Source organism: Macrotis lagotis, chromosome 8, assembly GCF_037893015.1.
Source record: "Macrotis lagotis isolate mMagLag1 chromosome 8, bilby.v1.9.chrom.fasta, whole genome shotgun sequence".
NCBI lineage: Eukaryota > Metazoa > Chordata > Mammalia > Peramelemorphia > Peramelidae > Macrotis > Macrotis lagotis.
The window spans coordinates 50,561,874-50,575,511 of NC_133665.1; the positions used below are offsets into that span (position 1 = coordinate 50,561,874).

The following is a 13,638-nucleotide window of genomic DNA, read 5'->3' on the forward strand; positions in this document are numbered from 1 at the left end:
AACTGCTTGACTATGGGTGACTTAAAGGGGACTTAGAGGTCTGAGATGGTAGGAGGTCAGAATAGACCTCCACAGGCATGCAGTCTGAAGGCCAGTCTCCTCACATTAGAAATAAAGCAGAGGGGGCTGCTAGGTGGCACAATGGATAGAGCACTGGCCTTGGAGTCAGGAGTACCTGAGTTCAAATCTGACCTCAGACACTTAATAATTACCTAGCCATGTGGCCTTGGGCAAGCCACTTAACCCCATTGCCTTGAAAAATCTAAAAAAAAAGAAAAAGAAAAAAAAAGCAGAGATTACCCTTGGTTAGTATTTTGGGACTGGGTTTAGGTCTACCAATAAAACAGTATTGTTTTGTCCCTACCCACCCCCCCCCCACCAAAACCACAAATATAAATCAGATGGAGGCCAGTTACAAAACACTTCCTTTATTCCTGTTTCTAGGTAAAGTTGGAAGCTGCTGCTGTTTGGTCCAGATAACTAGATGACGAGATACGAAATTGAAGACTTTGGGCAAGGTATTATCCTTTGCCTAAAAGCTGGTGGTGGATCTGGGAGTGGAACCTGGACAGATGTGAGAATCAGAGCTAGATGTAGTTGAGATATCAAAGACTTTGTTTTGAGGAGAGATGTTAAGTGCTTTTTAAATTTTCCGTGGGAATTCCACTAGAAGTGGTATTGTGTTAGAACCTGCCTCAGAAGAGTGGGAGTGTGCAATTAGTGGACCTAGAGAAGGCAGAAGACTTAGAAATCCTAGCTCTTCCTCTGGGGCCTTAGAGGGGCATTAGGTAAATCATTTAACCTCACTGGGTTTTTCTCTATTAAACAGGGAAAATAATACTTGTCCTAGCTATCTCATGAGGTTGCATGAGATTACATTAAGAGCTCTTCTCTCTGAAATCACAGAGCTCCAGCAAAGGTCTAAAGGATCACAAAGCTGAGAGTGGGGCAGGTGACTGAAACCAAGTAAGACTTAAGTTCTGCTATGGGGTTTGGACTTTAAAATATCTGGTGGGATTTGCAGTGAGGAGGCAGAGACTTAGGAACATTTTGATGGCTAGGATTTAATTTGCTCCTGAAAGGGGAAAAAGCTTTGGACTTAAAGAGGGTAGATCTGAGCCTAATGGACTAGTGAAACAAAGGGGTTCTTGTTGAGACCCATTCCCAGTCAGATCTCACTTAAACTTTTGAGACTGGTCTTTTTATGCAGATGAGAAACCAATAGATGATACAATGAAGCAGAGATTTCTTGTGCAGATTAAGATGTAGTTACAAATAGGGCCTATAAAGACAACATTTTCTTTAGAGTTAATAAAATGGGGAAAAGTTCTTAAGATTGAAATAGTCGATTGGCTTAAGTTTTAGAGCTAAAGTTAGGGTAAACCAAGTCCAGCACTGGAGCCAGGATTACTTCTGGCCAATGAATAGGGCTAGGTGCCCTCGAGTGACTTTCAAAGTCCTAGTTGGGACTGGAGTCTGCACTGTTGGTTGTCAGTCTGTCTCACACGTAATCCCGCTTATCCAGACCGGAGGCCCCTGATCTGGAGGCAGCAGAATATCCCATCCTAGGCCGGTCAGGCTGAGGTGGGGGACAGGTACAGCACAACAGTCCACCTCCTAACATCAGTAGAGCAGCAGCTGCCCAGCCCAAGTAAAGTGAAGCCCCCAACTCCCGCTTCAGAGCTTCAGCCACCAAGGGGTTGTAGAAATCCTGGATGATAGCATGGGCTGTCCAGCACACGGGGATCAGGACCAAGATCCCAGAGATGAGGAAGATGATTCCTGAGGTCAGCACAATCCTTGCCTTGGCCACCTCATCTTCCACACAGGTGGTACACTGGGCTCCAGTGATAGCTACTAGCAGACCCAGCAAAGCAAGCATCAGAGCAATGACAGACAGGGCCCGAGCTGCCTGTAAGTCCTGCGGCAGGGCCAGGAGAGAGTCATACACCTTGCATTGCATCTGACCAGTGCTCTGGACCACGCAGGACATCCACAGACCTTCCCACACCACCTGGGCCACCACAATGCTGTTGCCAATGAAGGCTGTGACCTTCCACAGGGGCAGGGCACAGGACACTAGGGTCCCCAACCAGCCCAACACCACAAGAGTCAGACCCAGGAGTTCCAACCCAGCTGAAGCCATCTTCCCTCAGGTCTTCTCAATCTTGGTTGAACTTGGAAGAAAGGGATCAGAAAGCTTCCAGTACAATCTAGGTTCTTAAAAACCCAATGGGAAAGGAATAGAAGGGCTCACTTACATCAATGATCCCCTTGTCCGAGACTGGGTTACTTTCCCAATGACAGATCTTGGTCAGACCCCTTCAGTCTTTGATGCTCTTTTTTCTTCTACAGATTAAGAAACAACTCCATTTGCACTGGATCCTTCACTATTGATTGCTGATTCCTGTATCTGGTCAACCACCTTTTTCCCCTACCTGTGGGATCCTGGTCACCCCACAAAAAAGTCCAATATAATAAGGTCTTTGTAGTTGCTTCTATTCCTCTTGGCTTTCCAGGAAGCTGTCCAATGTCCAAATTTTGTTCCGAGTTTGCTCTCAGCTTCCTTGTTTAGTCTATCTTTTACTGCTCTGGATGAGTCTAGGGAGGTTTCTGACGCTTTTTCTGTAGAATCAGATAGCTCTTCCCTTGGGTCTGCTTCCAAACCAGGGTATTCTTTGTTTGGGTAATTTTCTCCCCAGGATTTCACTTCAAGTGCTTAAAGCTGGAAGGGCAAGGGTAGGGGTGGTTATAGAACTGGAGCTAGGGGAGGAGTGAAGTGGGAGTCTGGGAGCTGGTGATTGGGGGAACCACAGCAACAAGGAGGAGACGATGGGGGGGAGTGGGGAGGAGCTGGGGGTGCCCAGAGGAGTACTGTGTGGGTTCTAGGACCATTTGTGAAGGTAAGGGTGGGGGCTGAAAGGATGGGATGAAGTGACAGTATAGGAAAGAAAAGGGGAAGCAATAAGCAGAGAACCACCAAATGACAAAGATATGTAGAAAAAGATAGATGGAAGAAAAAATGGTCAGAGATTAACCTGACTTCTGGGGGGGGGGGGGGGGGAGGAACACATTGCAATAGGCCAAACAACCTGAATTCCAATGCTAAACTCTGACTCCTAAATTTCCCCCCTAATTTCAATCCCTTGACAACTCTTGAAACTTGTACCCTTCCCTATCCCTCTTCACTCTGCTGCCCCCTCCTACCTTCTGTTAATTGTCACTCCATCTCCCAGTTCCACTTCCCTACCCTCAGTTTCTGTCTCTTCTGTCCCCACACCCCTTTTCCCCCTCTCCTAGTTTCTGTTTCCCTCCACCCCCAGGACCTAGGGAATCTGATCTGTCTCAGTCTCAGCTCAAGGGCTCTTGCATCTCCCAGGGGAGGGGCCCTGCCTGCCCTGTTCCCCAGGCAACAGGTGTGTGGCGCCAGGCTCAGGTGGCATTACCAGGGCAACGGCCTAGAAAGCCTGTCCCCTCCACCTGCAGTTCAGGTGTGCCTTCCCCTTCCCCCCCCCCCTTTAGAACTAGGCAGCTGAATTGTGGGAAGTTACTCAGACAGGGTCTCTGGCACCCCAACCCCCTCCCTCCCCAGGGAGACAAAGAGTCTGTTGTAGAGATAGGGAAAGGAGGGGACTAGGACAAAGGAGCCTGTGAAGGAGTTCGTGAGGGGGTAGGGCAGCTCTGTGACGGGGAAGGGGATGTCATACTGCTCTACCCTCAGACTTTGTCTTGGTCCCCTAAGGGAAGTCCATCTCTTCCTCTGTTTTCCCCAGTGGCCTCAGGTAAACTTGTTTTGTTGCAAAGGCCATAGGAAGTGTCAGACTTAGAGAAAGGAGCCCAATGAGAGAAGAAAACTGAGGTGCTAGGAGGAAAGGCTACAAAGGCTTAAGGGAAACTTGCTCCCTTCATACCATTTTCTACCATATCTATAAAGAGACATCAAGATCTGAGTTCAAATATGAGTTCTAATACTTAATGATTGCATGAAAACAGATGAGTCACTTAATCTTTGAGTCTTAATTTTTCTATAAAATGATGATGGTACTAATAATATAGTTTTTTGAAGGTAATATATATATATATGTTTATAGTTTATCTTATTTTCCTTTACCCTAATTTAACCCTTCTTCACTCTTCATCCTGGAGTCCTCACTGCCCTGCGTCACCTTTCCTCTCCAATTTTCAAATCCCTCCTTGATATCTGGTACCTCATGGTCTCTTTTCCTCCAATATTTCTGAAGAGCATTTCTTTGGAAGATGACTCATATTCATATAGGATTTGGAACTGGAAGAGAAGGGAAGCCCCTCACTTAATAAATGAGAAGAAACATTTTTTATTTTGTTATTGGTTGGCCTTTGAGAGTCCTTCTGTTTCTAAAATTTTGTGATACTGAAGAAGCCCAGAAAGTCATTGACCCTGCCCTAAGATAACACAGGTAGTTAGTAGCAGAGATGGAATTTCTAGACAGGTTCTCTGGCTCAAAGCCTCAGCCTTCTCTATTATACTGTGATACCTCCTCCCAAGAGTTAGCCATCTATGACTTGGCTGAAAAGGTCTGATAAAAGTGACAAAAGGGTTGGAAGAAAGGTCTTGGGGGAAAAAAATCATTCTTTGGAAGTGGTGAAGCTGAAGAAGACAAAAGAGAGTGAAGGAGTCTGAATAGTCTTAACAAGAGTCAGGAAACCTGGGTTCTAGTTCCAGTGTTGCCATAAATTAGTTTTGGGATGGTTGAGAAATTATGGGATTGCATCTACAAAATGAAAATTAGAATGTATAGCTTAGAGGGATTTTAAAATATAGACCCCTGTAACTTAGAAGGGACTCAAGGACATAGTCTCATAAATCAGAGCTAGAAGGGACCTGGAGATCCTCTAGTTTAACCTCATTTTATAAATAAGGAAACAGACCACAGAAATGAAATGACTTGCCTGGAGCCTGTGGGTTCAGGGATATTTCCATTATTATACCATATTGCCTCTGTCATAGATGGAAGAGGTCACATGCATAGAAAAAAGGTTGTCAGCTCATCAACATAATTCTTTTATTCTGGATAGATAGATAGATAAAATAAGTGACTTAGAATACCATTCTGGGGCTGCATTATAGATTCAGATCTACTATTCTGTCATCACTGATAGGTCAAAGGAGTAGAGGGGTCAATTCCAACAAAAATTCTAGTGGAAGTGATGTCTTAAGAGGAATTTGTGAAATCGTTGGGATGAACAGGGTCTTCATCTAAGTGCTGTGTGAGGAACTTGGGGAACAGATAGTGATGATGACCTTTGGAAAGGCTAGCAATGGAATTTTTCTCCAAGGGAAATCAGGAATCTTGTCCCACTGGTTTGTGAAATTTGAGATAAAGGGTTGCATTGCCTGGTTGCTCTAGGAGACAGTCTAGTGACCCTTGTTAATATTACCTTTCCTTCCCCCACCAGGCTCAAGTCCTGAAACCTTCAGCTAGGCTATCCCTATAGGATTCTTTTTTTTTTTTTTTGCTCCCTAGTCTAGTCTGAATGGATCTTGGGGATCATCTATTCTAATCCCTTTATGTACAGATGAGGAAACTAAGTCCCTGAAGAGTTAAAGTGATTTGTCCAAAGTCATAGAAACAGCAAGAAGCCCAAGCAGAATTTGAACCCAGATCATCCAGCTCGTAAAGCAGTTCATTTTTCTAAATTTGATGATCCTAAGAAATGGTACCTGATAACAAAGAACAAAATGGGACAAAATAAGGTTTGGATATAGATGAATATATTAAATGTAATATTCCACTGAAAGTTATTCACTGAGGATTCTATTGTGGAGTGATACTGAATTTTTTTCTAAGATTATACCCAAGAGAGTAGAAACTCTGTCAGGTCCTGCCTAGGTAGTATGACTTTAAGGGTGGATTCTTAAACAACTCAGTCCTATTTTAAAATATTGTGTAGCTCACAATCAATATACTACACTATGAGGACAGGGAATCCTTTATTTTCCTTCAAGATGGTCCTTCATTGAAAGTGAAGTTCCCCTCCACCTATATTTTGGTTGCCTTTCTTCTCCCTTTGGTGAGACATCCACCTCCCTCCAGTTCAAAACCCCTAGAGAGAAAGGAGGGAGTAAGGGAGGTAGTAAAGGAGAATAAAAGCTGACATTTATAGAGCACTCTGAATACTTCACTTCATTTGAGTCTCACCTCAATCCAGTGAGTTGAGGAGTGCAAGTGTTGTTCTCTCACTTTTTAAGCAGTTGAGGAACCTGAAGTTTGGAGGTCACAAAGTCAAGTTAACTAGGAAAAGGAATTAGAGTTTGAATAGTACCCATTAGATGCCAAGCTCTTCAACCTACAGATTTATCTTATTTGATCTTCACAACAACCCAGTCAGATGCTGTTATTCCCATTTTACAAACATATGATTTACCCAGGGTCACAGAACAATTAACTATAAAGTCTAGTTTGGATTTGAATTCTGGTCTTCCTGACTACAGACTTAGGATCCACTGTGACTCAGAAAACAGAACCTCAATCCATAGATTCTAACCCAGTACTCTTCCCAATAAACTTTATGGCTTGGGGGAGAGAGGTGCTAAACTAAGAAGTTGGTAATTTGGGGCTTAGACCATTTATTTGAACTGGTAGGTCAGGAAATAAGATTTGTAGTCTTTAGGAAGGTGCAAGGGGAAGGAGTGGAATGGTGCTAAAGGCAATCCAGTGCAGATTGGGCTAGGCTTTTTTCGATATCACTCCATTTCCCATACATAATGGAAAGAGGGCTTGGGGACCAGGTTGGGACATTTCCTTCCTAGAAAGGCAAATCTCTAGAGGGCAAATCTCCCATCGTGGTTCTGAGAGTGAAAGGGTTAAACCAGAAACTTGAGTCTGGGGACAGAGGAATGGGACTGAAACAAAGGAAAAGGCTTGGGGATGGAATGCAATTGATATGGTGGGGGTGGGAGCCACCCTCAGACCAGTTACCATTTCAATGGCTCATTAACACTTATGCTAAAGACTGTGGAGGTCCCCAACCCCCTATCCGGTCTCTGACTCTCTAAAGAGGTAAAGATTTGGGGGAGGGGATCCTTTTATTTAGTAAACTTTCCTAGAGGAGGAAACTGAGACACCTGTGAGGATACTGGGCCTAGTTCTTCCTTCAGGTAACAAGTTCCCCATGCTGACCAAGGTTGTTTTGAAGAACAGATTCATTCCTGTGGGTCTGCTCCCATCTGGAGTAGAAGTATGAAGCAGACTAGAAAGGTTAGACCTCTGGATGGGATTGGTTTTCCAGTTTTGCAGAGGGAGAAGTAGATGGGAAAGAACTATAGGAAGAAGTTACTGCAGAATGGATTCCCAGGTCCCAAAGTGGGAATGAAACCTGTAGGTCTCCACTTGTTACTGCTTTCAGATGAGACTGGCAGCAAAACAAAACAGACCATTCCCATCTATGACAAAAAACTACCCTCTTTCAAAACATCCAATAAATCTCAAGTGTTCCATACACCCATCTCCAAAATGCCAATTCTCTTTTGGTGGCTCTCCCAGGTAGCTACCCTAACCTACCAAGCAAACAATGTTCTAATTAAGCAGCACAGCTGGTACTAGTTGGACCTAGGAGGCAACTTGCTATGGAGGAGGTGGTAAACAAAGACATTTTATTATGACGTGTTTTTCAATGACAGAAAATCTTGCTTGCCATGAATTGTCTTTTTCGATTTACCAAGTTGTATTAACAAATTAAATGCAAACATATATTAACTGCTTACTTTGTGATGTTCCCGACTGGAAAACATAACGCTTTTCAGACCACCTCCTGCACAATCGTGCCTGGTACCCAAGTCTGCCTTTAATGATTTTTTCATTTCTAAACAATCTAAAGGAAAGGGTGCCCATGGACAAAAACATCAAATACTTTATTCCATTGCAAATATCCAACATTAAAAACAGAAATTGTTACAATTTGGGTTGCTCCTGGAAGAAATGGGAAATTCATATGGCTGAGCCTGTCTCGATTTTAAACTCTTCACAAGCAAAACTATGCTGTCTAATACTAGGGACTTGAATACTGTGGGCTTTCATAAATACTGTTTAACCTTTTAACTTTAAACCTGGATGAAATGCTGAGATTCTTAGGACATCTCAGTTTCAGCCCAATCAATTTTTGAAGGGCTAAAGGATACTGTGATCTAATTATCCCCTTTACCTAAAACCCCATACTTTCCTTCTTCCATTTAGCCGAGCATCAATACTGACCTTGCCTAGGTGACTCAGAAACTCCGTAGACTGATTGCCTCAAATTCTTCACTGAGCTGGCTTTTCTTTCCCTAAAGGTTCCACTTGGTCCGGAACCTTTGACCTCAGCTCTTCCCTTCCCAGTCCCGCCTCTTCACCTGGTCTCTAGGTTAACTAGTAACCCTCTCTTTTGGATTATGCAAACTCTCCAGTTTTGCTAGAAGAGTCAGAAACTGTGAAACCAGATTCACATTTGCCTGAATTTCTGTTCTGTGCCACTTGGAACAAGTGGAGTAGACACTGAGACAAGGAGTGAACAGTCCCACAACTGGGTCTGTGCAGTTGGTGTTCAGAATTTCTGGCTCAAGGTGGGGTATAAAGCTTCACTAAGGCCAGAGATCTGGGGGAAAGAAACCATGGGCAGCATCTGCTTAGAAAGAGGATTTGGAATGGAAGAAATAATTCAGGACCACCAGGCAGAGGGTTAGCTGCCATCCCCAATTTAGGGGGTGGAAACCAAGGATTCTGAATTTCTTTCGAATAGATCTTCTGGCTCAATCACATCAGAGGCGGGATCTTTTTCTTCCAGAAAAGCCAGAACTCTTGACTGGTCACTTGATCTGGATTCATCTGAGGAATAAAGAGAATGTGTTTATATTACTTTGGAGAGAAGTCCAAAGGAAAGAAAAAGAGAAAAATCTTCTACACTCACCTTTTGGGACATTAGAACCCTATAGCAGTCAGGTGCCACATAGCAGGAATGTAAGATCACCACTCTTGTATCTGTTACTCCTGTAAATATAAATCTATATTATGCATCCTTTAATACACAATGTTGTTGGGTCAGACCCTATGGGTAATTAGACCTTCTAAACCATTTTCACTCACAAATTAACTTCAAGAATACTATCACACAGGTTACGAAACTTTACAAATTTAGTGAATTATGACATTTTTAAAAATTCTATAGCTTTTCTATTCCTTCTTCAAAGTATAGGTAAGCTACAAACCCCAAGATTTATTAACTAGTCTGACTTGATGTGGTGACATTTTTTTGCATGACTTCCATAATCTACAAAATGATTTGTGACTAAAAAAATGAAGGAAAATACTATTACAGTAAAAATATCTATTTCAAATCATAATTCCTTTCTTCCATAATGCCTCTGTCCAGATATTCCCCAAAACCAGGTTCTGGCTAGTTTTTCATAGAATCAGAGAATTTCCAAATTAGAAGGGACTTTAGAGTAATACAACTTGAATAATTCTCTAAATCAAAAAACCCCCCACTATTCAGCCTTTGAAGATCCCTAATATTAATAGCTGGAATTTATATAGCATTTTAAAATGTGTAAAGTACTTTACAAACATTATCTCATTTGATCCTTACAACAATCTTGGGAGGGAGGTGCTCTTGTTTTCCTCATTTTTACAGGGAAGGAAACCTAGACAGAAGGGGATGAAGTGATTTGTTTAGGATTACACAGTTGAGGCCAAATTTGAACTAGGTTTTCTGGCCTCTAGGTTCAGTAGTTTCAACACCTAGCTGCCTCTCTTGGGGGAAGAAGGATTGAGGAAGGAAGTAACCAAATTCTACTTGTAAAAAAAAAAAGCTCTAATTGTCTTTAGATGCCTCTCAAAGCTTTATACACAGCATTTACTTGGATGGTAGGACCACTACTCTAGGACCAAGCAAAAAAAGTCTAATTCCTCCTGCCAAGGAAAAAAGCCCTTTAAATTCTTGAGGACAGTGATAACGATAACCCTAAATCAGTTTCTTCAACTGCTCTTCATGAGCTTGAACTCCTTCACTTCGATGTTGCACTCTAGGTTACCAATGCCCTTCCTAAAATGTAGCACTCAAAGGGACCCAACACTTCCAGAGGTGGTCCAATCAGAGAAGATATTTGGGACTAGCATCTCCTTAGTCCTGGACTTCATACAACTAAAAATCATAGTTGTTGTTTTCCATTCCACAGCACAATATTGACTTCACCAAATACCCCAGATCTTTTTTAGAGTAACTACCCCCTTTTAAATTTTATTATCTTAGGCTTGGCCCCATATTGTTGCTTGTTGGAAGCTTTTTAAATAGGGAATCAAGAGTGTGTTAGCTTTGTGTCATCTCCAAATTTGCTAAGCATATCAGGAACAAAGGTCAAATTCACCAGGATGGTTTTCAGCCTCCCTTTTGCAGTCTCTTTTTTGAAAATCCATGTTTGCTCTTCTTTTATTCTGTGAACTTAGAATTTGTTTGATTAGAAAGGGCCTTAATGCTCTGTTTCAAAGAATCTGAGTTGGAAGTTATCTCAGAGATCCTCTGGTTCAATTTATCTTTCCTGCCTAATTTGGTATTATTCCCTCCCCTTAACATAGGTTCCTTGATGTCAGCGACTGTTTGGTTTTATTAGGTCCTAGGTCTGGAGTCTAGCACATAGTAAGGGCCTGGTCAATAAATAATGGGTGAACTGAATAAAACCCCTACCTGAGGCATGAATCCCCTCTACGGAACCCCCAAAGACAGACCATCCAGTCTTGACGTTAAGGGCATCAGAGTCCAAGAGGCATAGCATATTGCCCATTCCAGTAGTCCTCAGTCCAATCTGTTTCTGGGACACTAGTACTAGCTCAAATTCTTCTCTCAGGGGGTGGCTAGGTGGCGCAGTGGATAAAGCACTGGCCTTGGAGTCAGGAGTACCTGGGTTCAAATCAGGCCTCAGACACTTAATAATTACCTAGCTGTGTGGCCTTGGGCAAGCCACTTAACCCCATTTGCCTTGCCAAAACAAGTAAAACCTAAAAAAAAATTCTTCCCTCAGGAGCTAAGCAAAACAATTCTATTTTCCCTTCCACAAGAAAACCCTTAGATACTTGAAGACAGTGATCATCACCCCTACTACAAGTGTCTTCTCCTCTTGAAGCTAGGCATTTTGTTTCTTTAACCAATCCTTATAAGGAATAGTTTTGAGTCTCACCATCCTGGATGCCCTCTTCTGGACACACTCCAACGTGTTACCATTCCTCTTGAAAGGTGTTATCCAAAACTAAACACAATACTCTAGGTGTAGGCTAATTAGGGCACATTGCTTGAAGACAAAAACAACTTGTAATCACACAGCAGTCTAAGGGTTACAATGTACTTTTTTTATGAGAATAAATGAAAAAAAAAACCTGAAGCTCGGAGGGGGTAGAGGCCCTTGTTCAAGGTTATCTACAGCTAATAAATAAAGGGTCACAACCAAGATTTAAAGGCAGGCCTCAGAGAGCAAATATTTCCTTTTCGTAATCTGTCTTTCAGCTTTAACTCAGTGACTTATTTCATTTTCTGGGCACCCAGATTCCAAAAGGTAGCCTCTGCTGCCTTATTTCCTTTAGGTATCAATCACACCGATGATTCACATTGAACTTGTGGTCTGCTAAAATTCTCAAATCTTTCTCACATGAATTATCCAACTACCTTGCACCCATTCTGTCCTGGTACGGTTGAATTTCTTTTTGAACCCAGCATAACACTCTGCATGTATTTAAAATTGCATTTTCTTTTATTAGATAGGACCCCTCCCGTTTAACATGCTAGGTATTTTTCAATTCTAGTTCTATAAGAAATGGATTAAATATCCAAGCTTCTTGCCTCTAGCTGACAGATAAAAATGTTAAAAACAAGTCTAAATCAGAACTATAGGGTATTTCACTTTATCGGTCTCTCCAGGCTGATGTCGGATACCACAGTTTGGATGTAGAACGCAAGGGACCTCGAAAGCGTTTAGATAAATACCTTCATTTTATAGTGATACTTCAACCACCTCTTTTAGACTAATTATTCACCTAATTGTAAAGGTCTTACATGCTACAGTATTCCAACCTGTTCCTAAGGATATTATAATTCTCAACAATCTTGCTGAAATAGGAGTATATTCTCTTTACTGTCAACTGTATTATAAAAATCTTTCCAATCTAGCAAGATTATTTTGATGAACCTGTCCTAAATGCTTAGAAAAAAATTCCTTTAAGAAGGCGTTTTCCTCATCAATTCAAAGATTGTGAACAGAACACTGCGTGAGAAAAGAGTCCTCAAGCTCCTGGCGGACCCCGTCTTACTCACAACGCACAGAGGGGAGCCTCACACAGGGGAAGGGTCGGGCCAGCTCAGTGCCAGTCCGGCCCACTTCGGATTCCTGAGCCAGAAGACAAGGCTTCGGAGCGGGCGGAGGCCGGCGCAGCCGCACGCCCTCCCCAGACGCGGGGCCCGGCCCCCGGGAGACCCGCCAGAGGGGCCGGGGCGAGGCCGGGGCGCGGAGCCCCGCGGTCAGCGGCTGCTCTTCTGCACGGCCGCCCTCTCCGGCCAGGCGCTGGGCGAGGCCCGGAGGGAGCGGGGCGGGGAGGGGTCCGCGGGGAAGGCCGGCGGCGGGCGGGGGTCCGCGGGGAAGGCCGGCGGCGGGCGGGGGTCCGCGGGGAAGGCCGGCAGCGGGCGGTGCTCCGCGGGGTGGGCGGCCACGGGCAAGGGCTCCAGGGGCAGGCGCGGCAGCGCGGGGCAGCTGGCGGGCGGCGGGGCCAGGAGGCGCAGAAAGGTGGGCCGCGTGGGCAGCGGGGGCAGCAGCTGCGCGGGCGGGGGGCGCGCCGCCAGCCCGGGCCCTTCGGCCGCCGGGGGCAGCGGCGGCAGCGGCAGGTGGGAGGGGGCGGCCAGGGGCCCGCGGGGCAGGCGGGGCAGGCCGGACAGCGCGGGCGGCGGGGGCAGGGGCAGCGCGGGCGCCTCGGCGGGCAGCGGCGGCAGCGCCACGTAGGCGCCGGGCGGGCCGCGGGGGGACAGCGGCGCCGGCCGCACCGGCAGCTCGGGCAGCAGCGGCCGCTCGGCCGGGGCCGGGGCGGGCGGCGGCCCCGGGGGCAGGCCCGCGGGCAGGCCGGGCAGCGGCAGGTGGGGAGGCGGCTGAGGCTCGGGAAGGGCCCGGGAGAGCCGCGCCCGGGACGGGCGGGGGCGCGGGCGCGGGCGCGGGCGCGGGCCGGGCAGCAGCGCCGCCAGGGTCTCCGAGCCCGGGGCCGGGCCGCGAGCGGCGCACACCCGGGGCCCAGGGAGCCGAGCGCGCCCCCGCCGAGCCCCGCACGCCCCCGCCGCCGCCTCCCCACCCCTTCGAATCTTGGCCAATCGGGGCGCGGGCCTCCGCAAACCACGTGTCCGCGGACCAATGACGGGCGGGCCGCCCGGTCGGAGTCATGGCAACCACCCAAGCCGGTCCAAACTGGGGCAGCCCGTCAAAAGGAGCCCCGCCTCCTTCCCATCCTGTCCCACCCCCTCCGGGCAGGGGCCTCTCTGTGGAGCTGGCAGGACCCGAGAGCTGAGGTAAACAGCAGGTTCCCCCCCCCCAGCCTTCTTAATCTTCTTTGATGGATGAGCATTGCAGGTTCTCCATTCAATGGAAGGATCCACCCCCCA

At 45.8% G+C, this 13,638-nt stretch overlaps 1 protein-coding gene across 7 annotated transcripts; it reads right to left on the reverse strand.

Annotated features, from left to right (window-relative positions):
* Positions 1 to 417: 417 nt before the first annotated feature.
* On the reverse strand, positions 418 to 12,842 carry CLDN9 (claudin 9). 7 transcript variants are annotated; one of them, XM_074196931.1, is made up of 5 exons: positions 12,313 to 12,842; positions 8,923 to 9,002; positions 8,232 to 8,840; positions 6,180 to 6,272; positions 418 to 2,725 (listed from the first exon to the last, which is right to left on the reverse strand). In XM_074196931.1, exon 5 carries the CDS (start codon positions 2,144 to 2,146, stop codon positions 1,502 to 1,504), a length of 645 nt encoding a protein of 214 aa, XP_074053032.1. In that variant the 5' UTR covers positions 2,147 to 2,725; positions 6,180 to 6,272; positions 8,232 to 8,840; positions 8,923 to 9,002; positions 12,313 to 12,842; the 3' UTR covers positions 418 to 1,501. The 7 variants fall into 7 exon arrangements, with proteins under 7 accessions (XP_074053032.1, XP_074053031.1, XP_074053029.1 ...); XM_074196930.1 differs by adding an exon at positions 7,745 to 7,851 and having other exon boundaries at positions 6,180 to 6,241; positions 8,923 to 12,842; XM_074196928.1 differs by adding an exon at positions 7,745 to 7,851 and having other exon boundaries at positions 8,923 to 12,842.
* Positions 12,843 to 13,638: the final 796 nt, after the last annotated feature.

Bases quoted from the DNA above. Each gene is read 5' to 3' on its own strand.
- CLDN9 (XM_074196931.1), bottom strand. From the start codon at position 2,146: ATGGCTTCAGCTGGGTTGGAACTCCTGGGTCTGACTCTTGTGGTGTTG.